General features: G+C 47.7%; 2 protein-coding genes across 2 annotated transcripts in view; one reads left to right on the forward strand and one right to left on the reverse strand.

The window, feature by feature from the left end:
• The first annotated feature begins 98 nt into the window (after positions 1 to 98).
• On the forward strand, positions 99 to 13,669 carry Pdia6 (protein disulfide isomerase family A member 6). The gene is made up of 12 exons (XM_032907506.1): positions 99 to 388; positions 3,426 to 3,483; positions 3,893 to 4,019; positions 6,896 to 7,002; positions 8,240 to 8,367; positions 8,627 to 8,741; positions 9,423 to 9,563; positions 10,210 to 10,294; positions 10,398 to 10,470; positions 10,753 to 10,911; positions 12,457 to 12,553; positions 13,235 to 13,669. Exons 1-12 carry the CDS (start codon positions 105 to 107, stop codon positions 13,301 to 13,303), a joined length of 1,443 nt encoding a protein of 480 aa, XP_032763397.1. The 5' UTR covers positions 99 to 104; the 3' UTR covers positions 13,304 to 13,669.
• A 317-nt stretch (positions 13,670 to 13,986) lies between these two features.
• Positions 13,987 to 27,014, reverse strand: part of Atp6v1c2 (ATPase H+ transporting V1 subunit C2) — a 39,838-nt gene continuing 26,810 nt past the window's right edge. Inside the window, exons 7-14 of the mRNA XM_032907507.1 lie at positions 24,526 to 24,624; positions 23,815 to 23,883; positions 20,378 to 20,470; positions 20,205 to 20,298; positions 17,740 to 17,871; positions 16,862 to 16,959; positions 14,402 to 14,534; positions 13,987 to 14,233 (exon numbers count right to left, since the gene is read on the reverse strand). Of these exons, the coding sequence (XP_032763398.1) occupies positions 14,144 to 14,233; positions 14,402 to 14,534; positions 16,862 to 16,959; positions 17,740 to 17,871; positions 20,205 to 20,298; positions 20,378 to 20,470; positions 23,815 to 23,883; positions 24,526 to 24,624 (808 nt within the window). The 3' untranslated portion in view covers positions 13,987 to 14,143. The remainder of the gene's footprint in view (positions 14,234 to 14,401; positions 14,535 to 16,861; positions 16,960 to 17,739; positions 17,872 to 20,204; positions 20,299 to 20,377; positions 20,471 to 23,814; positions 23,884 to 24,525; positions 24,625 to 27,014) is intronic.

Raw genomic sequence — 27,014 nt, forward strand, 5'->3', positions numbered from 1 at the left:
TTTGCTTATTTAAAAACAGGATGATGCCTAGATTCTAGCTAGCTGCGAAGAACCAAGTGATTTCACTTGGAACAGAAGCAGCAGCTGCGGTGGTCCTGAGCTCCATGCCCATCATGCTCAGCACTGCAGTGGGAAGAACAGAAGAGCAGGAGGCAGGGCTGGCCATCCTTCAGTGCGGGCTTTGGTTGGGGAGATCCCTGTGCTGTGGACTGTGCCATCACTGCTGCCTTTCTGTCATTTGTCCAGGTCTGGTGAGCTGTACCTTCTTTCTAGCGGTCAGCGCTCTCTATTCCTCCAGTGATGATGTCATCGAGTTAACGCCATCAAATTTCAACAGAGAAGTTATTCAGAGTGATGGTCTGTGGCTTGTAGAATTTTATGCACCATGGTACGTATTATAAAATAGTTACGCTTTTTAAAGACTTATTTTGTTTTGAGACAGGATCACTAACTGTAGCTGACCTGGAACTCACTCTGTAGACCAGGCTGGCCTTGAACTTGCTGAGATCTACCTGTTTCTGCCTCCAGAGTGCTGGGAAGGGGTCTGAGTGGGTAAGGTGCTGCCGTGCTTGGTGGCCTGAATTTACTCCTTGGGACCCACTTGGTGGAAGGAGACCTGGGGCTTTCTACATACACAGTCTGTAAACACACAATGTTTCCATGCATAGTGAACTGTTGCATTATTTACTAGTGAAAGCACTTGATGAAATGATGAGTGGAAACTATGAAATGCTCAGGGTTGTAGTTGTAAAGGAACAGACTGTAAGACCCCTGAGAGAAGTTAGTCTGTAAACTGCATGCCTCTGAAAATGAGGTAACACGGGGCTTGGATTCCCAAAAGTGAACAGCATCTTGTAAGCTTTGGAAAGGGATGTTCTTAGTTACTTTTTTATTGCTGTGGTAAAACACCATGACCAACCAGCTTTTAAAATAAGGAATTTGTGTAGACTTATAGCTCCAGAGGGTTAGAGGCAGCACAGAAAAGGCATGGTACTAGAGCAACAGAGAGCCAACTAGAAATGGTCTAAACTTTCAAAGCCTGCCCCAGTGATACACTTCCTCAAGGCTGCACCTCCTAAGCCTGTCCAAACAGCGTCACCTACTGTGAATGGAGTATTTTAGTGCCAGAAACTAGGGGAGGAGTATCTCATTAGAACCACCACAGCATATGACATGGATTTTGTTTAATTTCAAGGCAGGTTCTTACCAGGTTGCCTAGGCTGGCCTTGAACTCACTTCCAAATCTCGGGGAACCCTTGAACTTGTTCCTTTCCCTCAACCTCCCAAATTGCTGGCATCACAGACCTGTGTTACATGACCTGGGCTCACATGAAAATCTTACCAGCGAATTGTGAAGTCCTGAGTGGGTGTATTTTGGGATGTGCCTGTTGAAGGTTCTGTGGTGGTTTCTAAAATAGCTCTAGAAACTTAGCAGTGCCTCCCAGCAGATTATTTAAGGGCCAGCGTAGAAAGTGGAGGTGTGGTGTCAGACATTCATGCCAACATATTGCGAATTTGGCTCTTTTTTTAATGCTTTGACTATCTTATAAAGGTACTTAGGCTTTTAAATCCAGTTGTTGGTTTCCGTGGTAGCCATCTACATTAGTACAGGCAGATAACTACTTGTATAGGCTGTTGATAGTTGGCTCTATGAGATGTTTTTCACATTCAGCTTCTTACCCCTCATGTTGTGGGTAGTTGATTTGTTTTTGAGAGCTGCAGTGCAGTTTTCCTGGGAAACTTTACCTGATGGTGTGATTTTGAAGTCAGGTTCTGGGTGTGGTGGGTAATGATTATGCTGGCAGTTTATGCATAGTATTCTAAGTAAGAAATGTCTAGTTAGAACAGTCACTTCAGCCTTTTTATGTTTGCATTCTTAACATCATAGTGCTTCTTTCACAGAGTAAAGGCTTTAGACATTGAGCAGAGCATTAGAGTCAGGCACTGTTAGTTCTAGCTCTCTGGAAGCTGAGGTGGGAGCACTGTAAGTAGTTCCAGGGCTACACAGCAAAGCCTTTTCTTAAAAAAGAATTTAAAAAACAAAGCAAAACACTTGGGAGGTTTAGGCAAGGGAATCAAAAGTTCAGCATCAACCTCGGAACTATATGAGACTCGAAAAAGAATGAAAGAATGGAGAGACAGCATACATGATAGAGTGCATATTGATCTCCTGTCCAGAATGCCTGGGGCCAAAGGTGTTGGGAGTTTCTCAAATTTTGAAATATTTAGACAGATTTTACCACTGAACAACTGTAATCTAAAATTGAAAGCCCAGAGTGCTCAGAAGGTTTCCTTTTTGGTGGTTTTGCTTGATTTCACTCTTTGCAGTGCTAGGAAGAGAACCAAGGCCTTGCTCACACTAGGCCCTGAGCTACATCAGAAATTACAATTTCAGCATGATGGACACTTCACTTGCACTTCTCTTCTAGAGTAACAGATGCCATCAGTAAGTCTAACACGATGTAGTTCTAAAGTTGTCTGTATGATAATATTAGAATGTCTGCAGCAATTGTGATCGTTTATGATAAGAATAGCTGTGGTTTTTATTCATGGCAGCCATTAAGTAGTAATTTCATCAACTGTGGGATGTTTACATTTATACTAGAAAGAACTCCTACGTTTCTATTACAACTTAGCAAAAACAGATTCCTTTTTATGTAATCTTGGCTAAGTAAGCCTTATGGAAATTTGACTTCTGGATTGCAAGTGTCTCACCCAAACAACAAAGCATAAGTAAGCATGTCGAAGCACCAGTTCATCTCACCCAAACAACAAAGCATAAGTAAGCATGTCGAAGCACCAGTTCAGGGGATTGCCCCAAAGTGATCTTACATAGGTCCAGTGATGTCCTTTTCGAAAGTGAAGGTGGAAGAGACTAGTAAAACCTTTTTAGAATATGCACCGTATTGCCTATAGATAAACGATACTGTCTGCATACAGTGGGCATTATACAGCAGTGAGAATGAACAGCACAGTTGCCCATGGCGTCATTGAATAATAGAAGTGAGTTTCTGTCTGTCATATAGTATGCTTTGCCTTGAAGAGGTCCTCCTGCCTCTGCCACTTCAATGCCAGCATGACTGGTGTGCCGCCCTGCCTGATGCCTGGCTTACAGTGAGTTCTGTTTGGTAGTTGTTCACAGTCAGTGCCTACAAAACAAAGGCTTTTCCTCTGTGTTCTAATAGGCCTGTCCCAGGTAGTGGACAAGAGATGGAGTCTGTTTAATGATTATGGCTTACTAGAGCTTTTATTAGGTTGATGAAAAGCCAGTGTCCTATGTCCAGTCATTGGGTACCTTGTACTTGTCTTCCTTGCAGGCTTCCAGCCCAGGGCATCCTCTTGGGAAGACCCTGGCAGCTGTTTTAAGAGCTAAAGGCCAAAACAAAGGGTTTAACTGTCATCGTGTTTGTGTTTTATCTCTAAAGGTGTGGTCATTGCCAAAGGTTAACACCAGAATGGAAGAAAGCAGCAAGTGCACTGAAAGTGAGTCTCTGAGAGGGTCTCTCTCACCTGTGTGTGTTTAAATTTGGAGGTGCTTTAGTTTACCTTGGGGAGGTAATTTGCATAATCAAAATCCTGCATGCTGGTGGTGTTGCCAGATACTATGCTGGGGAAGGGTGTGGGGCAGATGCTACTGCTCCAGTTGTCTGGTTTTCTCCTCTCTGTATCCAGACTAAATTATGTAATTATCTTAGCCATGCAGGTTCTGAAGGCTTTGTGCCCTGTCCTCCACAGTTTCTCTCCTGACTAGACTTGCCCTTCTCTCCTAGTTGTCAAGGGCAAAGTCTGCAGGGGTCCTTACAACTGTACTCAGCCCTTCTTTACCTGTATACTTGAATCTGATGAGGTTGTAGTAACAGGAAAAGGAGGTGACCTTTCTGTATTATTTCAGGATGTTGTTAAAGTTGGTGCAGTCAATGCAGATAAACATCAGTCCCTGGGAGGTCAGTATGGTGTCCAGGGATTTCCTACCATCAAGATATTTGGAGCTAACAAAAACAAACCAGAAGATTACCAGGGTAAGGATTCTTCCCACTCCATTCCCCTGTAGGCATTACCTTCTGAAACAGTTAGCCAGGCTCCTGCAGTATCTTAACATTGATTCTGTAATTGCATAGAACTTAGTGCCTCCTCCATGTTTTGAGCATTAGCTTGTAGGTAAGGTGTGTGTGCTTGACTTATTTAGGGTAGTGGAGACCCACACCTTTTTACCTCCCTGCCTTTTTCATTACAGCTGTTTAATATTTGATGAAGAACCGTTTTCCTCCCTTTACTGTAAGGCCAGGGTCTGGCAAAACATGCATGGTTTGTCCCATAATCTGTATGCCTTATGTGCATGTGCAGTTGACTATGAAACTATTATTAGTGTCAAAAAATATTGGCAATAGGTACTCAATTCTCCCTGTTCTAGAGATGCAAATTTATGAATGTCTGTTAGGAGTCACAGAGGCAACCAAGGAGAGTGCTGGCCCTGAACTCTGGGGAATAAATGTTTTAGTCACACTGCTTTTCCTAAAGCATCTCGGGACTGTGGTGGCTGAGTGGTAAGCTGTGCTCAGACATGCAAGGTCCTCCATTTGTCATTAGGTACATCCACACAGTGTCTAATCAGAATTGTTGGATTGGAGCAAATTGTGGTCCTAATGAAAGTATTGCATAATCTTTATGGCAGATTTGGGTGCTTGTGGGCTGAGTAAGAGAATCACAGTTAAACACAGGCTGGGGAAGGCTGAAGGTTATGAAATCTGAAGTGAACTCAAGGCAGCAGACTGCCATGACTGCCCTACCTCTCCGTGCTTAGGCCTCTGGTCCACACAGCACTTACTGCCCTGCCTTGCTTCTTTTTCTGTAAACAGAGTGGTAAAGCCTGCTCCAGGCTACCAGAAGTATAATTAAAATAGTACATGTAGGGCTGGAGAGATTGCTCAGTGGTTAAGAGCACTGATTGCTCTTCCAGAGTTCCTGAATCCCAGAAACCACATGGTGGCTCACAACCATCTGTTATGGGATCTGATGCCCTCTTCTGGTGTGTCTGAAGACAGTGACAGTGTACTCACATACATAAGATAAATAAATTAAAAAAATAGTACCTGCCAAGGATGGAAGACTCATACCTAGGAACAGGTACCAGTCTGCTTGGTAAATCTCCATACTTGGGAGGTCAGCATCCTTGGAGATAAAGCTTTGGGTGCATCATTTCTTCTAGATGCCCAAACTGCAAAGAGCGTGAAATAATGAAATGTTGTTTTCCAGAGTAAACATCCTGTCTTTTTTTTTCCTTTGGGGTGATAATTGGTTATAGTTTTGCCGTTTGACAAAAATAGAATGCTTAGAGCATTCTTCTGCTGCCATATTTACTTGTAAATGAGGTTGTTTTGTTGCTTGTATTCATTGGTGGCGTTTATGGACTTCAGTGCTCACATGAAGGTCATAGGACCAGTTTCAAGAGTTCTCACCTATCATGCAGGTCTCAGAAATTAAATTCAGCTTGTCAGACTTGGTACCAAGCACCTTTACCTGCTGAGCCATCTCACCTGCCCTTGATAAGGTGTTTGGGACCTGGCTGTACCTGTAGCTTTGTGGATTTGCAAGGTTGCTTTTGCGCAGAACAGCAGGGCTGAGTGGCAGCAGGAGGTAGTGTGTCCTCAAAGCTGGAGAGTACTTGCATGCATGTGGCCCGTTACAGGAAAATCAGGTCTATACTGGTGCACAGTGGGAAACCCTCTTTCCCTAGATGAGCTCTGCTTCGGTATATTCTGTACAAAAGGTGGGACAAGGACTGGCTGGGACATAGAGCTGTGCAGTCAGAGTGCAAGACTGCTCTCATACTGGCCCTTCAGTTAGCTGAGCACTTCCTGTGAGTGCTTCCTCTGTACACTTGGTCTAAGACTCCTAGTAGATGCCTGACCAAAGAAAGTCTGTGTAGACTTTTCCTATCCATAAATTAGGCAGTAGGAGATTAACAGCAATAACAGTAAAATAGAGCAATAAAAGTCAGTGACTGGTCTCACTTGAAAGATAGACAAACCATATTCTTGGACTGTGGTTAAGTAAACCATAGAAGATGGGAACTGTGGATCTAGGTGGCTCCTGCAGTGTTTTCCTTCTAATGTGATGTTGGAAAATCCATTAGACCTGGGCCTTTGAAGATGGCTTCAAGGCATGCATTGTCCTTGCCCCTCTGGGCCAGTTAGCAGCCCTGGGGTCTTACGTCTGTAGTTTTGGGTAGACTTCCATACTTACTGCATTCTTGTATGGTTGAGGTTTGGTTTAGTTTGGTTTGGTTTCTTTTTTTTTTTTTTTTTTGTTTTTTTGGGTTTTGTTTTGGTTTTTTGTTTGTTGTTGTTTTTGAGTTAGGGTTCCATGTAGCCCTAGCTACTTACTGAGTTTTAATGAGGTTGTCACTTAGGATTGAGTTGCTCTTAACAGCCAGCTAAACTGGAAGCAAAAAAGAAGAGAGGCCTTGAAAGTTTTCTCATGACTTGGCTTCAGAGATGTCTCCTGTTCTACTCTTCCTACACATTTCTGTCTACTCTTCATGTCTTAGAAAAAGGGTTGTTGCCTTTCCCCCCATGTATTTGGGAATTTTTCCCCCCATTTTTCTGTCTAGAATTTCAGCTTCTCTTCTGTGTCTGTGCTGTCTGTACAGTAAACATGACATTTTCTTATTAGAAGATGTTGTTTTCCAGACAGAGAACAGAAAGGTCTCGTTCACGTCAGTAACAGTAAACTAAAGAAAGAGCATGCTGCAGTGAGTGTGTGCGACACCTAATTGCCACCAGTTGCCTCTGACAGATGTATAGTTCCGAGTCTTCACAGGCCTCGGAGGGGCGCTCGTGCAGAAGCCAGCCTGAGGTGGCCTGCCTTCACCTCCCCGTCTTTTGCTGTCCCACAGGTGGCAGAACTGGAGAAGCCATTGTAGATGCCGCCCTCAGTGCCTTGCACCAGCTTGTGAAGGATCGCCTTGGTGGGCGAAGTGGCGGGTACAGTTCTGGAAAGCAGGTAAGGCTGTATAATACCAATTTCAATGTGCCTTGCTTTCTGCTTGGATGTGTGTGTATTCCTTATACAAGGTGTCGTGTAACCTAGGCTAGCCTTGGATGACCTGAAACTCCTAATTCTACTTTTACCTCCCACGTTCTAGAATTGCAGGAGTGAACAGTTCCTGTCCAGTTCCCCCTGATATTATAAATTGGTAAACTTTCTATTAAAATATTATTAAGAGTGGTTCACCAGATCTCAGAGAAAAAAAAATCAGCCACCCAGCCTGTTCATTGCCGTCCTTACAGTCACAGGGCAATCCCTAGTCAGCCCCAGAACATCTTGCCACAGTCTGATAATGAGGTTCCCAAGCAGGTGTCTGGGCCCTGGGCTGGATTGGAGAGTTGGAACTACAGAGAGTGAAGGTGCTCCAGGCCAACAGTAGCAGGCTCTGAAATCTCATGACCTTCACAGTCCCAAGAGGAGAGTCACGACTCACTTTCCAGATTGCCTCTGCAGGAGCTCTGGCCTGTCTCTGTAGCAGGGAGTCTGAAACACGTGGGGCATTCTGTAGGATAAAGAGAAAGAGACTCTCCTGTTCTAGGGGTTGCTGTTTTCATGCTTTTGTATAAAGCGTGAAGCTTGACTGTGATGCTGATGCATCCTTAGAAGTGCAGTGTTGAAGTTCTTTATAAAATGGCTCTCCACTCCCTCAAGAGGCCAGAAAAACTAGCTTGGGACAGTCTCAGCACCATCCAGTGGTGACCCTGTTGTCTTGCCCCTGCCAAGGCAGTTAGCCAGGTGACAGACACAGCACAGCAGAGCGGACGGTCCTGTAGGTTCAGCTGGAGAAGACTGAGGTCTGAGGGTGTAGGTTCGTGGCAGAGCTTTTGCCTGTCATGTGCACAGCCTGGGGAGGAGGAGAAACACGAGGTGAAGCTATCTCCAGTGACCTGGCCTTGAGACTCGAACACGAGAAAAACAGTTGTGTTCACACATAATGCTCTGTCGGTGTCTGCATTCATCCCTGCTGTGGGATACTTGAGCTTCCAGAAAATAGCAGGTGCAGATCATAGGTTGTATAAATGTAGCGGGAATTGTTTAAGACTGTTATCGAGCCTCCGGTGCAATCATATTGAACAACGATTTCCGTTTGTTTTCTGGTGAACAAATCAAAAACGTGCTTACCTTGTGGAATGACTGTTTTGTCTGTACTTGTAGTAGGAGAGGTGTTCATGTTTGTCATGTTGTGTGACAGGGCAGAAGTGATAGTTCAAGTAAGGACGTGGTCGAGCTGACAGATGACACCTTTGATAAGAATGTCCTTGACAGTGAAGACGTTTGGATGGTTGAGTTTTATGCTCCATGGTGTGGACACTGCAAAAAGTAAGTGCCTTCTACAGAGTAGTATGGTCAGTCACGGCCCTGCCCACGGTGTGGCTGTGGAGCTCTCCAGTAAGAGCTGCACTGTTCCAGATACGGCCAGGAGACTGGCTCGTGTCCAGACTTGGTATGGAGAGCATACTTGGGATAGCATCATCCCTTTGGTGAAGCTACCATGATGTGTTTGATTTGTGACATAAAACATGGATTAGGCTGTGTAGCTCAGGATAAGGACCTTGCTATGAGTTCACTGTCTCTACAGCTTGGAGCCAGAATGGGCTGCTGCAGCCACAGAGGTAAAGGAGCAAACGAAGGGAAAGGTGAAATTGGCAGCCGTAGATGCCACCATGAATCAGGTTCTGGCCAGCCGGTATGGGGTGAGTGTGTCTACAGCTCATTTACTTTGAGAAATACTCAAGATTTTCAACAGCTACTTGGCTCCTAGCCTCTCTTCAGATTAGGCAGGGAGATGTTCAACTGTTTTGTGAGGAAGTTGTGTCCCTCCCTGTCAAGTCGAGAACCCAGAACTTGTGAGTTCATTCGCCAGCACTCACTTGGCATTTGACGCCCTAGATTTGACAGATTCACTCACAAGGCTCTGAAAAGTTGGTCCTCTTGCTCTGGAGTACACACACTGTATTATTAAACACGCAGAGCCTGAACAGGGTTCGCCTGAATACCACAGTTAGTGAACCTCTGACTGCTTCCAGCTGCGATCCCCTCTCCCCCCATTTTTAGTGATGTAAGGCATGTCTGACATATAGTGGGCAAAGTGATCTACCGCAGAGCTATGGTCCCTATTCCCACATACTTGTTTTTGAGGGAGGGTTTCATTGAGTTGCCCAGAGTGGCCTCCAACATGTGGCCCTTGCTTTAGCTTCCCAATTAGCTGGAATTACAGATGTCATGTTGCTTGGCTGGAGCATACTTTTGTAATAGTGAAATATCTATGAAGTGGTTTTAGAAAGCATAAAGATTGTGGGGTTTGGGTTGTTTTTTTTTTTTTTTTTTTTTTTTTAAGTTTTCTTTTAAATACTCTAATTGTTGAACTTTGATAGATTAAAGGATTCCCTACAATCAAGATATTTCAGAAAGGCGAGTCTCCTGTGGACTATGATGGTGGACGGACGAGATCTGACATAGTGTCGAGGGCCCTGGATTTGTTCTCTGATAATGCGCCACCTCCAGAGCTGCTCGAGGTAGAGCATTTCCTTCCCCCGAGCAGTGAGGACGCTTTGGTCAGCTGACTGCAGCCACTGCAGCACTGAACCCCTTGCTCAAAGGAACTCTTCACTTTTTAGACAGTTTGACTGTGTAGCCAAGGCTAGCCTTGAATCAGGAAGCAATCTTCCTGCTTCTGTCCCACAAGGCCTAAGATTATCAGCATGTACCCCCAGTAATTGACTCCTTTCCTCCTTTTTTAATTGACTCCTTTTCATAACTTTCTGGCATTAAAATACTTAGACTGTGAGCTAAAGCTCACTGAAGCTACTTAAAAGTAAGTGTGGATTCAGTCATACTTGAGCTGTTGGAGCACGTGGCATGGCCGCAGCTCTGCCCTGGTGTATGCAGACGTTTTCAGTTCTTACAGCAGCACCAAAGGGGGAAAGACTTTTGGAGAAGCAGACAGCCAAGAGCCTCATACTGTGTAAATAGCCATGCACAGATGTGTGGGCCGTGTGTTCAGCCGTGGCAAGCCAGGCTGCTGGGGCAGGGCACTGTAATTAGACTGCTAGGTGGCATAGGAATGGAGTGGCACTGTGTTGTAGCCGGTTCTAGATGGCGTGCCTGTACTAGGAGGCATCATGTGGAAGGAGTCTGAGAGTTGTGTTGTCTTCTGTGCAGATAATCAACGAAGACATAGCCAAGAAGACATGCGAGGAGCACCAGCTCTGTGTGGTGGCCGTGCTGCCTCACATCCTGGACACCGGTGAGCACAGGCTTTTTCTCATTGCTGTCACTGCCGGCTGCTTAAAGCTCTTCCTAAGTGAACTCATGTTGTTTCACCTTCAAAATATTTTATTGTAACCCAGGAGCTACAGGTAGAAACTCTTACTTGGAAGTTCTTCTGAAATTGGCTGACAAGTACAAGAAGAAAATGTGGGGGTGAGTTCTGAAGCCCAGCTCACCCCTGAGAATGGGGCAGGCCTCGTGGCTGCTGTGAGTGCTGCTGTAGCTTGTGCCCGTGTTTATCTGCTCGTTGCTCACCAGTCCTGAGCCTCGGGTGTGCACAGTAACTAAGTTCAGGTGACACGGGAAGGAAAATGCAAGTGGACACTCTCGTGGGATCCGAGCATTCCCCATGCAACACTCCTTTCTAAAGGTTAAGATGTAATTTTAGTCTAGTACAAAAAGCATCCTTACCCTAAAGCCAGTCTGCTTTCCCAGGTGGCTGTGGACGGAAGCTGGAGCCCAGTATGAGCTGGAGAACGCACTAGGGATCGGAGGGTTTGGGTACCCTGCCATGGCAGCCATCAATGCCCGCAAGATGAAGTTTGCTCTTCTCAAAGGCTCTTTCAGTGAACAAGGCATCAATGAGTTTCTCAGGTAATTTTTTTCAGTTGTTTATTGTTTTATCTGTTGGGCTTTGTTGGTTTTCATTGTTATGTGTAAGCCAGGGAGGACGTTTATAAAATTGAGCTTTTAAATCTTCCCTGTGGCAGTTGTTCATGTGCATGGTGAGGCTGTTTGTCCTATTGCACATTATCCCGGCCTCACTGGAACTCTCACAAAGCCTTAGACATGCTCAGGGCAGCCATGTCTCGCCCATTCCCACCCTCACCATGTACTTGGTATTTGTATGTGATCCTCCTGCTGTAGGGTAACACAATGGATTCTTTAATTCAAAGCCAGTTTGCAGAGCTAGCTCTCCAGTCTGCCCTCTTCACCTCTTCCTCAGACTCACCCCATCAGTTCTTGGGCAAATACAAGGCACAGCATTGCCCTAAGAGATTGGGTTTCCCTGTCCCTGCTTTCTTCCTTGTTCATTTCTCGACCGCCATGGGGAAGATGCCTGGCATAGAGGATACTTGAGAGCTCTGAACTTCTGTCTGACAGAGAAGGTTAGGGCTGCCTCTGTGCATAAACACACTGTCCCATGGTGTGCCAGACCAGGGGCCACACTGAGGTCTTTTTAAGACCCCACACCGTGATTATCAACACTGAGGGATGTTGCATTAAGAACTTTCCTATAAGCCCTCTAACATCAGTAAAACATGAAATGAGAGTGTATACTTTCCTCAAACATGGTAATAAATGAACCCAAGTTAATGTTTTAAGGTTTCGATTGCTTGTCTGTTTTTGTGTGGTCTTTGTTTTGTTTTGTTAGCTGTCTTCAGACACACCAGAAGAGGGCATCAGATCTCATTACAGATGGTTGTGAGCCACCATGTGGTTGCTGGGAATTGATCCTCTGGAAGAGCAGTCAATGCTCTTAACCACTGAGCCATCTCTCCAGCTCCTAGTTTTGCTTTTTGTTGGTGGTGGTGGTGGTGGAGTTTCTGCAAACAGAATAATCTCACTTGAATTTTTTGTCCTTGGCAGTTGATGCCACCTCAATTCTTGGCTTCCTTTCTTGCTGTCACCTTGTACTTTTGTGGGTTAGACAGACTGTGTATTCTGATAGTATTTTTGGTTTTCTAGTAGCCAGATTATAAGTTTTTTATGGATAGACTTTTGGGTCTCACTGCTAAGCTGCTTTGTGCACCAACATTCTCCTAGCACCAGGCTAGGTTGGTTAAAACCATTCACCTCACTGGAGATGTGCTCTTCCAGCACTTGGGCTGACAGACAAGGGTCATGGGCAGCCTTTCCAAGGATGAGCTTGGATAACATGTTCTCTTATGATGCACTTTCACAGTGCAGGGGTTTGGGTCTAACTTAGCAGTAGTGCTTTCTTTATCAGTGAGAGGCCTGAGACGTCTCTCCTGACTGATGTTACCAGTGGTTGAAAAGGCTCTTCAGGAGGTATACTACAGCAAGGGGCAGTGCCTCCATGTCTCCATTCCTCTGTTCTTTAAAGATGCATTTCCTTTTGACAGCTTGCTCATTCATTGTTTATATCTAAATGCGTGTTTGGTATTTCTTCCCAAGGGAACTGTCTTTCGGGCGTGGCTCCACAGCACCCGTAGGGAGTGGTTCCTTCCCTACCATCACTCCCAGGGAGCCCTGGGATGGCAAGGATGGCGAGGTGAGTGGCTTCGAGGGGCTTTCTCCCCAGTTTGTGCATCTCTGGCAACCAAGTCCCCATCAGACCGAGGGCTGGGCTCCTGTCCTGCCTAGGGCATTGTCAGCATGCGTCTTACCTTTCCTTTAGAGAAAGAGTGTTCTACTAAGACCACAATTTACAACTGGAGAGGGGGCCTAGCACTTAAGAACCCTGGATACTGTTTCAATAGGACCAGGGTTCAAGTCCCAGCACCTACGTAATGGCTTACAATGCTGTGTGACTTCAGACCTGGCAGGGACCCCGTGTGCTCTTCCAGCCTTCTCGGGTATCGAATGCACATAGCCCACACACATACATGCAGGCGAGACACATACATTTTTAAGAAATCACAATTTAAAGGTCAAGTGAGCTTGGCTCTATGTCTATAATTGCACATATGCCACTTGAAAGGCTGAGGCAGGAGGATTGCCATGACTTTGAGACCAGACTAGACTGAGCTAAAGAATGAAGCCCTGTTTTAAACAGAAAGCCTAGCTAGGTGAGGTACAGTCAGCTGTGGGAGTCCGGTGGTTGGATCTCTAGATTTCCATGGGGTTAGAGTTTGGTGCAAGAGCCAGGCTGGAGTGTGGAACCCCTCTGGAATTTGCTTTTCTATTGAAACCTTTAGTCGTCTGAGGCTTTAACAGTCGATCTGTGTTCTAGCTTCCTGTGGAGGATGACATTGACCTCAGTGATGTGGAGCTCGATGACCTAGAGAAGGACGAGTTGTGAGGGCCACAGCCCGGCCTTCAAATGTCTTTCCTTGGGAATGAGCAGTTTTCCAGCAGGGAAGTTCTTCCGGTCAGCTGTCTGCGCTGGCCTTTCTGAGCAGTACTCGCCGGCCGCTGGAAACTGCCAACAGTGAACCTCAGCGTCTCAAGAAAACACTGAAGAATTCTATGAATTGTAGCAGTGAATTGGATTGTATTCTCTGGCATATTTTGAAGAAAACTGGGCTATTGAAACATTTTTCCCTCCTGACTGCTGCTTGAATGTTCTTGGAGGCTGTTTCTTATATATAGGGTTTTTAAAATGTGATTCCTTTGTTTGAATATTAATGGCTTTTTCCATTAAAGAATAAAATGATATTTTGGACAATGCTGATAAATGTATGAAATTAGTAGCACATCATAAAACCAGAGTCTGAGGTTTAGGCTGAAGACTACTAGCCCTGTGACCTGACGGCTTACATCCCCACCTCCCTGTAGAAATGGCTGTAAGTGGAAACCCAGACCTTTTGGCAAGGATGTGGTTCTGTGTAGGAAACTTAGTACCAAGTGAGAACAGCATTTTATGCCCCAGAGTCTGTCTTCAGTGTCACTGGTGACTGTTAGGCTCAGGTTTTCAGTGTGTTCTCATTTCCCACTAAAAACCCTAGTGGGTTGCCAAGTTATAAAGCACTTGAAAGTTTGGAGTTAACATTAGAACACAAGACTCAGGACTGAGTACTTTATTGTATCTTAAAAAAATAAATACACTCTAACTAATATCTGCGAGTATCTTCTGAGTCAGAATCCGGCAGGACTCAGTTGTCTGACAAGGTCTGAGGCTTGAGTGAAGCAGGCCGGCCAGCTAGTCAAGAAGGCTGAGGTCGATGTGGAAGTACACGTAGGGGAAATAGTCCTGGTTGCTGAGCTGCAGGCCAGGGATCTCCACGGATGCCTGCAGAGCAGCAGCGAAGATGGTTCTTGTTTTTAAGGGAACTCTTTTGGGTTCTGGGCATACAATCTGTCCTGTGCAGTTGCCCTGCCACCACACACATCCCCACGCTTAAAACTGACACCATGCAACCCTGTGGTGGTGGTGCATCTTCGTCCCCATGATACCTACATCCAGTATGCTTGCTGCAGCAACTTCATCCAGGTGCCGGAAGACTGAATTGAGCACCTCTCTCAGGCGTTTGGTGGCAGACTTTTTATGGGGCTGCAGGAGCACAGCCTGGAAGTTCACTGGAAGTCCATACCTGCTCAGACAAGACAGGCCGGTTGGGTGCTTAGAGTAAATACCAGCCAAGAGGGCCTGGCCAAAGTCGAGGAGCAACTCAAGTGACATTGGATGGAGAGATGGCTCAGTGATTGAGTGCTTGTTCTACAGGGCTCCAACTCGGTTCCCAGGACCCATGTCAAGTGACTCAACAGCCTGTAACTCCAGCTCCAGGGAATCCTACAGCCTCTGACCTCTGAGCACCTGTGTATGTGTCACAACACATTCACGCACACGTTCATAAAAATAAACCCTAAAAAATTAATGAATGGCCTATAACCACAACTTAGAAAAGCAAAACTACATATCTATCTATCTATCTATCTATCTCAGGGCCAGGTAACGAAAGGCTAGAAATGATAGTAACTGTATCAGGGTCTCTGAATTGTACAAACCATTTCTGAAGGTCACAGCTATGACAAGAACCAAGAGCTCATGGCCCCAGCCACCTGTACCTGAGTTGCAGTGGGTCTGAACTTTACAAGTCTCCATTATTTGTTATTTCCCACTAAAGGAGAACAGCAAAAGTCCTGTTAAGGTATATTCCTCTTGCTCAGTTCTTGGGTGCATAGCAAAGAGCTTAAATCTGACGAATCATGTTCTCAAGATTCACTGCTGGGGTGTCCACTATTCCAGAATAGCATTCAAGTGCATCAGCAATCCAAGGTTCGACTTGCATGCCTGGCCAGTGTGGCTGTGCTAGGCTATGCCTCAGATGAGTGTCCTTGGTGCCTGCTCTTACCTCGCACAGAATCTCCTAACCAGAGTGTGCTGTAGAAATGAGTTGGGCAAATCTGTGGATAGCATCAGCATGTCCATGGATTCCTCCCTGGTTCTTAAACATTCCCAGTCTTCGTTGTGGGCAAAATATTCCTGGGATATGACGGATGCTGCTCTTCCCACTATGTCTGCAGGGGCCACTGGTGCTTCTGCTTTGGTTGGCCAGAGAGGCCCCCTTGTACTGACTGCCCTTCCTCAAGGCAGCCAGCTGATCATAACAAATCCCAGGTGCGCTGACAGCCCAGTTGATTGTTTACAGACAAGTGATTGCTCTTCCAGCCCAGGTTGACCAGAAACATTAAGTGATCTTCTTGCCTTGGCTGATTACAAGCATGAGTACAACATTTGGCTTCAGGGCCATCTCATCCTCCTAAGTCCTTACAGCTCTCTTGGCTTTTCTGTCAGTGACATCCAACCTGCCAACCCTCCTGTAACAGCTCTGATGAACATCATCCCACCAGGACATGATTTTAGCCGGGCTGACCAGTTCTCCCATTGCCTGTCCTCAAGGCCAAAATACTCCCTTAGACTTCTCAATAGAGAAGCTGTCTCTAGTGAGGTCAGCACTAGATGGTGTCTTGCTGCTTCCGGGTGCAGGCTCCCCAATACCCTAATACCGCTCCATCCCACTATGATTTAACACAAATCTGCACACCCAATGTCCTGTGTCATTCATTCTTCAACCATTGCCCTCCTCGAAAAGCACTTGCTGTTTGATCCCCTTTCCATGAAGACACTGAGAATGATACATGTCTAAACACTAAATACTTGAACTGGGGGAACCAGAACCACAAAAACCATTTTAAAAAAGGGTGGGGGTGGGTGGGGATTTAGCTCAGTGGTAGAGCGCTTGCTTAGCAAGCAGAAGGCCCTGTGTTCGGTCCCCAGCTCCGAAAAAAAGAAAAAAAAAAGCACACACTAAGATGTGTTGTTCTTAAAGCTATATATGCTTGGTTTGGTTTGCTCTATGACACTGGTGACTGAATTCTGGGCTCCATGCATGCCAGGCTGACACTCTGCCAACCACTGAGCTACACTCCATCCCTGACAGGTGATTTAGATCCACACCTGCGCTAACCTATGGTTTCCACATTTTCTACAGTGGCTCTGTCTTCCTTTTATTTCAACATGATAGAAATTAAGACAAGATCGTTTATTTGCTTTCTTATTTTAGTGGGGAGCTACCTTGAAGACTCCCCTTGGAGGGTGGAGAAATAAGCAGCCTGGGAATGTCTCTAGGAACCACTGTGGCCCTGCAATAGCACAGAGGGTCTGTGTGGAGTACACAGGCGAAGGAGGCAGGTAGAGCACACGGATAAGTGGTAGGAGAGAGTGAGTCCTGAAGCGCAGGGCACATGTGGCCCAACTGCGATTCCTTTGACAGAATGGAGACAGTTGCTAAGACGCAGCCACGGAAAGCCACGGAAAGCAAAGGGCAGGAGGACGAGAGGTGGGAGCAGAGCATCTGAGCTTCCCCTCCAGGGCTTACCCCTCAATGCTAACCAGCCCAGCATCCCTGCCACGCACCTGAGCACAGACTCCACAAACACTCTCAGGGCCTTTATGTGGATCCAGGCAATAAAGGCCTCGCTGAAGTTCACCTTGAGCCAGCGCAGCAGAGGTCCCTGCAGAGATGGGAAAACCGCATGAGCCTCTGGACACTCGACTGATAAGTGCTATACACAGAGCAAGCCCTGAGACCAGGAGGAAGGCCCGGGAGCCAGCGGAAGCAGAGATGATTGGAAGAACCTAGGGAGGCTCAGGACCACTGCATGCAGGCACTGGACACTGGGGAAGCTCTAGGGACAGCCACCGGCACATGCGAGAGGCCACCTCAGACCAGCAGTGGGAAGCTAGGTAGCTCTTGACCAGCCTGTCACTGGCATCTGAAGGCTCTTGTCTGACACTGAACAGTAAAGAAGCCCACCTCATCAGAATATACTGTCCTCAGAGCCCAGCCCAACCACCCATGAGTTGCACCTGACAGAGCTCTTAAAGCCCTGTCTAGGCCACAGCTGCTGCTGCTGCTGCACAGCCTGATGTGGTTGCTCCTAGGGGCAGCCCCACCTGACGTTTCTAACTGCGGGTGAGGCCAGAGATGGCCCTGCAGGACAATCAGGAGGGATGCTGAGCAACCGAACCACCCACCCTCCAGCCAGAGCCCTGCCCATCACCAGTCACCAGCACCAGCCACCGTCAGCCAGGGCACAGGCTCCCTGTCAGATTACAAGCCCCGTTCCCTGCCTAGAGAGTCAGCTCCAGAAAGTCCATGGATTCTAGGCTCCAGTTCCAGCCCTCACAAGCAAGAGGAAGCAACACCAAATGCATAGGTTTGATCCTTAGAAGAGCCTCAGCTAGGGGGAGAATTGAGCCAGGAACCCCCAGGGGTTTCCTGGGGTGCTTACCTCACCCTCGCCCTCACTCTCTCTGTCGGTCTGCCCCGCAGTAGGCCTAGTAGGGTTACCTAGCGGGGTTACCTTAACCTTGTGGTCACGGTAGGTGGCTGATCCCTTTTTAAGAGCAACACAGGAAGTTTGCTAAAGGTACAGAAATGATTTATTAATCGTTCAGCAAGTATGTATCATGAACACAAATAATTCTCATGACCTGGAGAATAATATGCAAGCAAGGTCTGGAATCCCTGCTCACAGAAGGGTGTGGCAGGGGTGCCTGCTTGGATCAGGACTCCAGCGCAGCAGACAAAGACAGTGCCTGGATGTACTATTGAGCTATTCTGACCTGGGGAGCTCATTTATCCGGCCTTATAACACTCAGGAACAACTTCATCTTTGTCATTTATAGAACATTTTGGCATATTGCATATAGGACACTAGAAAAACACAGCCAGGCCACTTCACCCTTTATCACCCTGCCTGCAGCTCAACCTGTGTTCCCAGAGCAAGCCAGCCCTAGCTTCCAGTGGGTCAGTAACTAAAGGATTTGGGACTCTTGGCTTCATCCACTCCCAGCCAGACCAAGTGAGAGAGATTCTCAGAGTGCTGGGCTGGGGTGGGGTTCTCACTAGCCCTCCCTGAAGCTCCATTCACCAGCAGTTTCTGAGTGTCTCCCAGGAACTCTGTTTCTCATATACATGGAAACTCTAGAAGGTTCTCTGGGGCAGTTGGGGCCACAGAAGTCTATGGGTAAAGACACCACCAAGTGGCAATCTAAGCCCCAAGGTGCAGGTGGCAGGCTCACTTGTGTCACTTAAACACACAGGGTGGGTAACAAATGTCCTGCTTCACCTATAAGCAGGATCCTTGTAATCTGGCCCCATCCAGGGACACTGCAGGAACTCAGTCAGGAGAGCAACAATCAAAAAAGCTCCACCTAAGGGCAAGGCTGTGGTGGACAGGGTTCCAGGAAGCTGAGGTCAGGCAAGGGCACCACTGGCTTCTGTTCTTATTGGTGATAGCCACTCCTGCCAGAATGTGCCATGTCTATGCCATTGCTCCAAGGAGCTGAGTACCCTCAGAAGCTCAGGGGCCAGGCCTCCGGCCATGTCTTCTGTCTTCAGGAGTCTGGGCTAGGATCCAGTTAACTCTGGATCTGGCCACTGTGGGTGTGGGCTCAGTGCATACACATGACATGTATGTGTACATGCATGGATGCGTGTGTGTGCATGTGTGCGTGTGTGTATCCACATGGGCCTGAAGGTGAAGTTGTCATACTTGTCTATCATGTACAAAATACATGCTAGGTTCCATCCCCAGAGCATAAACTGAGCATTGTAGCCCACGCTTATAATCTCAGTACTTTGTAGGTGGAAGCAAGAAAATCAGAAGTTCAACACCATCCTCAGTTACATATCAAGTTAGAGAGGCCAGCCATTGTCACATGAGACCCTCTCTCAAAAACAAACGAAAAACAACATAAAGTCCCCTGAGAACTACCTCCAGCTGCAGTTTCTGTTTGAGAAGGAATCAGTAGGCAGGTGGGACTCTAAGAACTATTTTTGGGGGACTCACAAAGCCTCTCACTCAGCAAGGTTAGCCTGGATATGCTCAAGCTATCTGCCCGATGTGTGAGGAGGCCTGGGGCAAATGCCAAGCCACATGGGAAGCACTGCATCAGCACAGCAGCTCTGCTGTCCTCAGACACACAGCTGTGGGTACACCGGCTTTCCTCTGAGGACTCGGGGACACTCTACTCACTCCTCCCACCTATCGCTGAAGTGCTACTAGAATGTAGTCTGATAAAGTCTCCCTCTGCAGAGGCTGGGAAGAAGGAACCAGAAAATGTCCACCTAGACAAGTGCCCTGAGAGTGAGGAACTGAACCAGGCCCTGCCATCGCAGGACACCAGAGCCTTGGACACACTTTTGTAGAGCACTGGACTGCTAGTCCCAGAGCTACAGGTTCCCAGTTTAACACAAAGCTCTCAGTTTTGCCCCAGTGACAGAGGCTGACATTTCCACAGAGTGTCTGTGGCCACAATGTCTCAGATAAGCACCCAGGCTCCTGGGAGCACATAGGTGGTAAGTACAGGCGCCAGGGGCAGCCTGAAGTCTAGAGTCAGGATGAGGAAACCGGTGGCTGTGTGATCTCTGAGGCAGTGGCACTGTCTACTCCTAGGGCCCCCTGCTCTGGCTGACCTGTGGCAAAGTCCAGGGGGATCCCCTGGCCAGAGTACACTTCAGCATCTCAACTACTGAAGAGCAGACAAGCTCTCCCAAGACAGTGACAGTGATCCTGGAGGCTGTGCGCTGTGTCAGGGAGTGAAGCTCAGTACACATTCCATCTGAACTCACATGTACCCAGCATGCGCTCAGGAGATGGGAACGGTCAGGCTGAGGAAGGGCCTCGGACCTGCGGAACACTAGGGAGTGCGTGCCGTCCATCTACAGAGCCCCCCACACCCCGGTACTCACATACTGCTGTTTCTTATCAGACAGCAACCTGGTCATCTCTTCTCGCTCTCTTTTAATTTCTTTCTCATCATAGTAAAATTCCCGGACAATGAACCTTTAAGAAGAGCAACTAGAGCTGTAACTGGACAGGGATTCAGACCAATCCTGGGAGAACCCATGGCCCACACCCTTACTTGTTTTCTTTGGCTTTGACTTTGAAGTCTTCGATCACTTTTCGGAAAAGAGTCACTGTGAAGAGGCCGCCTTCATTGTCCTCAGCGATCAATCTAGTAGGGAGAAGCATTGTAGCTGGATGATGGAGGATCACTCTCCCAAGCTCGGAGCTGAAGCTAGGCTCAGAAGAGCTCCTTGTCAACCTCAGGAGGCCATCCCCACTGGCAGTCAGGTTCCCTGGGCCTGATGGCCTATGCTTCAGTCCTTGGCTGGAACCAGGACCTGGGAACCAAGGGTGCCCTGATAACTTCCCACTACCCACTCCTCCAGGCTCAGCCTGCCTGCAAGCTCCAGCAGAGACTGCTTGGGAGCAGCAACTTGTTTTGTCTTGTGTGCCACAAATGGTTGACTAATCCAGCTCCCCACAGGGCCCCAGACACTGTTGCTGGCTATGCAGGTTCCAGTGAAGCAAGTGGCAGAAGCCATTCCACATGGCCAATCCACTTCCGATACCATGAAGCCCTAACCAGACACGCCATTGCCAGCATGTGGCACAGGCTTTTGGAGTCAATGTCCTCAGCAACTCTGAGAAGTTTCTAGTCTTGAGGGCCTAGGCATGCCTTGTTTGACAGGTCACCTCATTTGTACTTCAGAGTCCATGCCCATAGGAACATTCCCTAAGCTTCAGACCTTTCCAAAATGGATTGGTGCAGACTTAGGTACTTTCTCAATCATGAGGAGCCTGAAGTCTCTGCTCTGTGTGGCCCAGCACCCTGCTGAGCTGGCCCTTTTCCAGAGGCAAGCCTCAAGAACAGAAGACACCTCTGCCTGCCAGGCACTCCATCTGGTGCTACCTGCCCAAAAAAGATGCACCTCTTCAAGCTCTGTCTCTCCCAAGACCTTAGACTGTGACTAATTTGTTCTTTGCAAACCCATAATGTAGCTCCTGGTGGCTGTGTCTTGGGAGTGAGTGATGTGCTCCTCAAGGCCAAGATTTCAGGAATGAATGGGTTGAGACAGGAAGTGGGGCTAGGGTGGGATGGGATTGGGGGACTGAGTAAGACAGTATGGGGTTGGGGATTTAGCTCAGTGGTTAGAGCGCTTGCCTAGCAAGCGCAAGGCCCTGGGTTCGGTCCCCAGCTCCAGAAAAAAAAAAAAAAAAAAAGACAGTATGGAGGGTAGGGTGTGATGTGATAGAGGGGGGGGACGTAGTAGGATGGGTAGGATACAAAGGGATGGTAGGGGATGGGATGAGATGGGGTGGAGTGAAGTAGACAGCTCTGGGTGTAGTGTGGTGGGGCAGATAATTGAGCTCATGTTACTTGTGGCTCATTCTCAAATTTCCTTTATGGCTTACATAAAGATGCGTGATTTGGGATCACAAATAAGTTCCATATGGTTAGGAGTCCCCTAGGCTCTGCCCAATAAACTAGGCTGGAGACTCCTGATCTCATCACCCTGTGTGTGGTTTTTTTTTCATCTCCACAGTCCCTGTGACTCTGCTGTATTTTGACCCAGGCACCGAGACATTCTTGTCACGTGATTTTTGATTCTAGATAAATTACATGGTTCTGTATACGCCTGCTGTGGTAATAAAGATGGCCCCCATAGGCTCGTATTACGTGAATGCTTAGTCACCATAGAGTGGCACTGTTTGAGAAGGACTAGGAGACACGGCCTTGTTGGGTATGTGTAACCTGTTGAAGTGTGTCACTGGGGTGGGCTTTGAAGTTTCAAAAACCTGTGTCAGGCCAGTGTGCCTATGTTCATATTCTCCCTTCCCTCTGTGTGTCTGTCTGTCTGTCTGTCTGCCTCTCTGTTTATGGATCAGTATGTATCTCTGTGTTATTGTTACAGCACGATGCTCCCTGCCGTGATAAAAAATGGACTAAGCCTCTGAAACCATAAGCAAGCCCCCAATTAAATGCTTTCTCTTATAAGAGTTGCCCTGGTACTGCTCAGCTATTAAAAACAATGACTCCACGAAATTCTTAGGCAAATGAATTGAACTAGAAAATATCATCCTGAATAAGGTAACCCAGTCACAAAAGAACACACATGGTATGCACTCACTGATAAGTGGATATTAGCCCAAAAGCTCAGAATACCCAAGATAAAATTTACAAACCACATGAAGCTCAAGAAGAAGAATGACAAAAGTATGGATGCTTTGGTATTTCTTAGAAGGGGAAACAAAATACTCACAGAAGGAAATACAGGGACAAAGTGTGGAGCAGAGACTGAAGGAAAGGCCATCCAAAGTCTGCCACACATGGGGATCCATCCCACATGCAGTCACCAAACCCAGATACTATTGCAGATGCCAAGGAGTACATGCTGACAGGAACCTGATATAACTGTCTCCTGATAGGCTCTGCCAGAGCCTGACAAACACAGAGGTGGATGCTTGCAGCCAACCACTGGACTGAGAACGGGGTCCCCAATGGAGGAGTTAGAGAAAGGACTGAGGTAGCTAAGGGGGTTTGCAACCTCATAGGAAGAACAACAATATCAGCCAATTAGATGCCCCAGAGCTCCCAGTGGCTAAACCATCAACCAAAGAGTGCACATGGAGTGACCCATGACTCCATCCACATATGTAGCTGAAGATGGTGTTGTCGGGCATCAATGGAAGGAGAACCCCTTGGTCCTGTGAAGGTTTGATGCTTCAGTGTAGGAGAATGCCAGGGCGGGGAGGCGGGAGGCTGTGTGTGGGAGAGCACCCTCATGGAAGCAGGGGTGGGGGAATAGGATGGGGGGTTTCCAGAGGGGAAACTGGGAATGAGGATAACAATTGAAATGTAAATAAAGAAAATATCCAATAAAAGAAAAGGAAAAAAAAGGGTTGCCCTGGTCACGGTGTCTCTTCAGAGCAATAAAGCAGTGACTAGGACCTGTCCACAACTAACGTTTTGCCCATTCTCAAAGTGAGCTCTGATTGTGTGTAGCTGAGTTGTTGGTTTTCCATGGATTTCCATGGCCTACACAGGTTCAACCCAGTCCTACACTTCATTTTTACTGTACCCTCCTGACGTTCCTGTTCTGACCCAATTGGCCACAGTCTGAGACTGTCCTCCCTGCTCAGACTGTAGCTGGCCGCTGGGCTGCTGCTCTGTCCAGACATTTGCTGAACAATGTCTGCATCCCCCACTTAGGAGAGCAGAGTGGATATGAAGAAGAGAATACAGAGAAGACAGGCAGAGAACACATGGAAAGGCTCTGCTGAATGCAGCCAGAGCCAGAACAGCCTTCCCAGAAAAGGGACAAGGAAGTGGAGCTTTGAAAGACAACAGTAGAGAGGAATCCACCAAGGTACCAAGAAGGAATTCCAGGCCACTTGGACTCAATGCACAGGAATGGTGCTGTGAGGTGTTCTGCCCTTGGCACGTGTCTGCTGCTCCATGAACATCTACACGTTCCTTTCTGGGAGCATAGACTAAGCTGAGGTCTCACTTACTTGGTTGACCGAGGGACCACCATGTCCGATAGGGACTCATATGTCTTCTGCCACTGTACATAGCTTGACCTGTGAGGACACAAACTGTGAGATGCTTTGGGAAAACAGATCTCAGGAAACTGTCTGCACCTTCTCCAGAAGTCTGAAAGTCATGAGGTAGAACCAGGAAGTGTCCCCAACATCCCTAAAGGTCCTGCTGTGGCCGGGTGCCATGCTGAGCCCAGTCTGTGTGCAAGGGCCCCCAGGACTTCCCAGAAGGTCGCCAGGTGGAAAGCCCAGGTATTGGTATATTTTAAAGGTCACTAATTATTTTCTGATCCTGGTCCAGGTCACCTGGGCCCAGGTGAATAGCCCTTCTAGCTTCAGGTCAAAAGAAACAGTAGAGCTTAAAGTTCTTCTTATGGGCACAGCACAAGGAAGTACTCAATAAATGCTCTGCCATTGTTACCATCTCCCTACTTCCGTGGAGACACTGGCCCTCTGTAGACCCTGTGCAGGAATGTCTGCTGACCTGTGGGCAGCAGGGCACAAGGGACCCACCTCACTTTCTTTCTTTCTTTTTTTTTTTGGTTCTTTTTTTCGGAGCTGGGGACCGAACCCAGGGCCTTGCGCTTCCTAGGCAAGCACTCTACCACTGAGCTAAATCCCCAACCCCATCCCACCTCACTTTCTATAAGAGCCAGGCACCCCAGAACCTTTCTATCCACATACTTGGGGACGATGACCAGCAGGGTTATGAGATATTCAGAATCGAGTACGAAGTCTTCCTTGCTGACAATATCACTCAGTGTCCGAGTGAAGAGGTTCCCCCTGGAATGTAGGACAATAGATAAGACCATCAGAGAGAGGATCATTGACCCATGTGACCTATAGCATCCAGACAAACAGCAGGAAATGGAGCAGGCTCAGGGGACATTCTGAACCCCGTCTGCCAGAGCCAGGTACAGCCAAATCGAAAGTGAGCTAGTACCTCTTCCCTCAGGGGCAGGGAGGTTGGCAAAGCCTCTGCAGCTATCGCCTGTCACTCAAGGGGCTGCTGAATTCAACACCTCAGTGACCTGCACTCTCCCCAAAAGCAAACCCAAGTGCTGGGAGGGGAACTCAGGTGGCAGGCAGCTACAGTTATTCAAGTATCAAGACAGCAGCCAAGTCTCTGAATTGCAGAGGACAGATAGGCCTAGATAGAACTAGCTCTGTGTCACTTTACACTGTTCAGTCCAGCAGCTGGGGACACTCGCCTGAAATAGCTTTGTCTATGCCACCAGCCCTGGATAGGATGAAGAGCACGGTATTATTATCACGCTGTGTCGTGGACAGATGTGCCTACCAAGACATGGTGGATCCCCAGACTGCAGGGTCCTGGTCAGAGAGCCCAGAGAGCGTGGGGACTGCAGTGTTAGTCCATGGCTTCCCACTTCCCAGGCAGAGCCAAAGCAAGCCTCAAAGGCAGTATAAAAATCCCATCCTCCAAGGGCTTCTCTCCTGCATGGACCAACTCCACACAGCTGTGTGATCACGGACAAATGCCAGTGGATCCCCTCCAGAGATGCAGCCACCCTATCATCGCAGCACACACATTAGCCTGCTAGGAGACTTCTCTCTGATTTATAGTGCACCCAGCTCAAAGCAACAAACCCACAGCCTGTTGAATGAGTAACTGTGACTTTTCAAGAGTAGAAACTGTCTCCACATGTTTGGTGAAGAGGTCGGAAGCAGAGACTGTATGGGAGAAGAGAACATGGACCAGTCATCTTTAAGATTCCAATTCTCTTTTTTTCTCTTTGGTTTTCTCAGACAGGGTTTCTTTGGGTAGCCCTGGCTGTCCTGGAACTCACTCTGTAGACCAGGCTGACCTCAAAGTCTGCCTGAGTGCGGGGACTAAAGGCATGCACCACCATTGCCAGGTTCCCGATTCTCTTTCGAATTACACTTTGTATTTATTCTCTCTCTCTCTCTCTCTCTCTCTCTCTCTCTCTCTCTCTCTCTCTCTCTCTCTCTCTGTCTCTCTCTCTCTCTGCGTGTGTGTGTGTGTGTGTGTGTGTGTGTGTGCCTCAGAACATGTGTAGACGTCAGAAGACAACTTGCAGAAGTCAGCTCCGTCCTCCTATCAGATGGGCCCAGGGGTTGAGCTCAGATCATGCAGGTGGTAGGCATCTTTACCCACTGACGCATCTTGCCAGCTGACAAGCCGTCACAACTTGGTGAAGTGAGTACATGCCCACCATGGTCTGGACTCCAGCCTCAGGAGGGACCAACTATCCTGAGCTCAAGGTAACTTGTGCTCACCTTACAACTAGTATCCACCTTTCTCATGTCCAGTTACTCCGGGATGGACGGAGTCAGACAACTGACGCTGACCTTCTAACTGCAGATGGACAGCCTTCAGCACCCCTTCTGTTTGGACTTGGGGTGGTTTGGGACATGTGGGCGTTCTACTGGAGGCAGGAGGTAGTGTAAGCAGAAGCCGACTGGTGTCATCGGTGCTCACACAACAGGTGCAGGCACACATGGAGGCTTACTCTTGGTGGGGTGGCTGTGGCCAGAGCCATGAGGTCAGGTGCACAACTTTGCATTTCAAGAATCATAATGATGCTTAAAACTTTCCTCCTTTTGGGGGAAATTTTGAATTTTCAGATTAGAAATGGTCAACTTATGTTTTCTTTTGTGACTAGCAAATCTGGCCTAAAGAGGGAAGCTTAACTGGCGGAACCAAACGGAAGGAGGGACACTGGCCCTGAGCACCTGGGCCACTCTGCTTTCCTGACCTTAGATTCGGAATCTAGAGGCAAGGGTTGGGCACCACTTCATGCTAATTGACCCTATTCATCCTTCCCTTTCACAAAGGAGCTTGCCTGGGTTCTTAATGTAACCATTTCTTCCAAGGTGCTCACTACCATCCCCAAGATAGTCCCTGCCATGATGGCCCTGAACCTGCTTTTCTACTGATTCCACCACCTTGGAGCCTGGTCTGTCAGGAACCTGAACTATAAGACCAGCAGACACTTTTATGACCGAGTCCCTGCAGCTGTCCACCCTGGGTGGCTGCTAATCCAATCTTCCCCTTGAAGACGTTTGGGCTCTAACATCCCACCCTACCTGCTCCCCTGGGAGAGGAGATGCAGTGAGAGGCCTGGGAAGGCTCCTCAGAGCCATATAAACTGAGTGACGAGTGGGGAGGAAGGAAAGAAGGAATGAGCAGA

Source organism: Rattus rattus, chromosome 7 (genome assembly GCF_011064425.1).
Source record: "Rattus rattus isolate New Zealand chromosome 7, Rrattus_CSIRO_v1, whole genome shotgun sequence".
NCBI classification, from domain to species: Eukaryota; Metazoa; Chordata; class Mammalia; order Rodentia; family Muridae; genus Rattus; species Rattus rattus.

Coding starts and splice junctions, on each gene's coding strand:
- Pdia6 (XM_032907506.1), top strand. CDS start 105: ATGCCCATCATGCTCAGCACTGCAGTGGGAAGAACAGAAGAGCAGGAG. Junction 8,742..9,422: donor TTCTGGCCAGCCGGTATGGG/GTGAGTGTGTCT, acceptor GAACTTTGATAG/ATTAAAGGATTCCCTACAAT. Junction 9,564..10,209: donor CACCTCCAGAGCTGCTCGAG/GTAGAGCATTTC, acceptor TCTTCTGTGCAG/ATAATCAACGAAGACATAGC.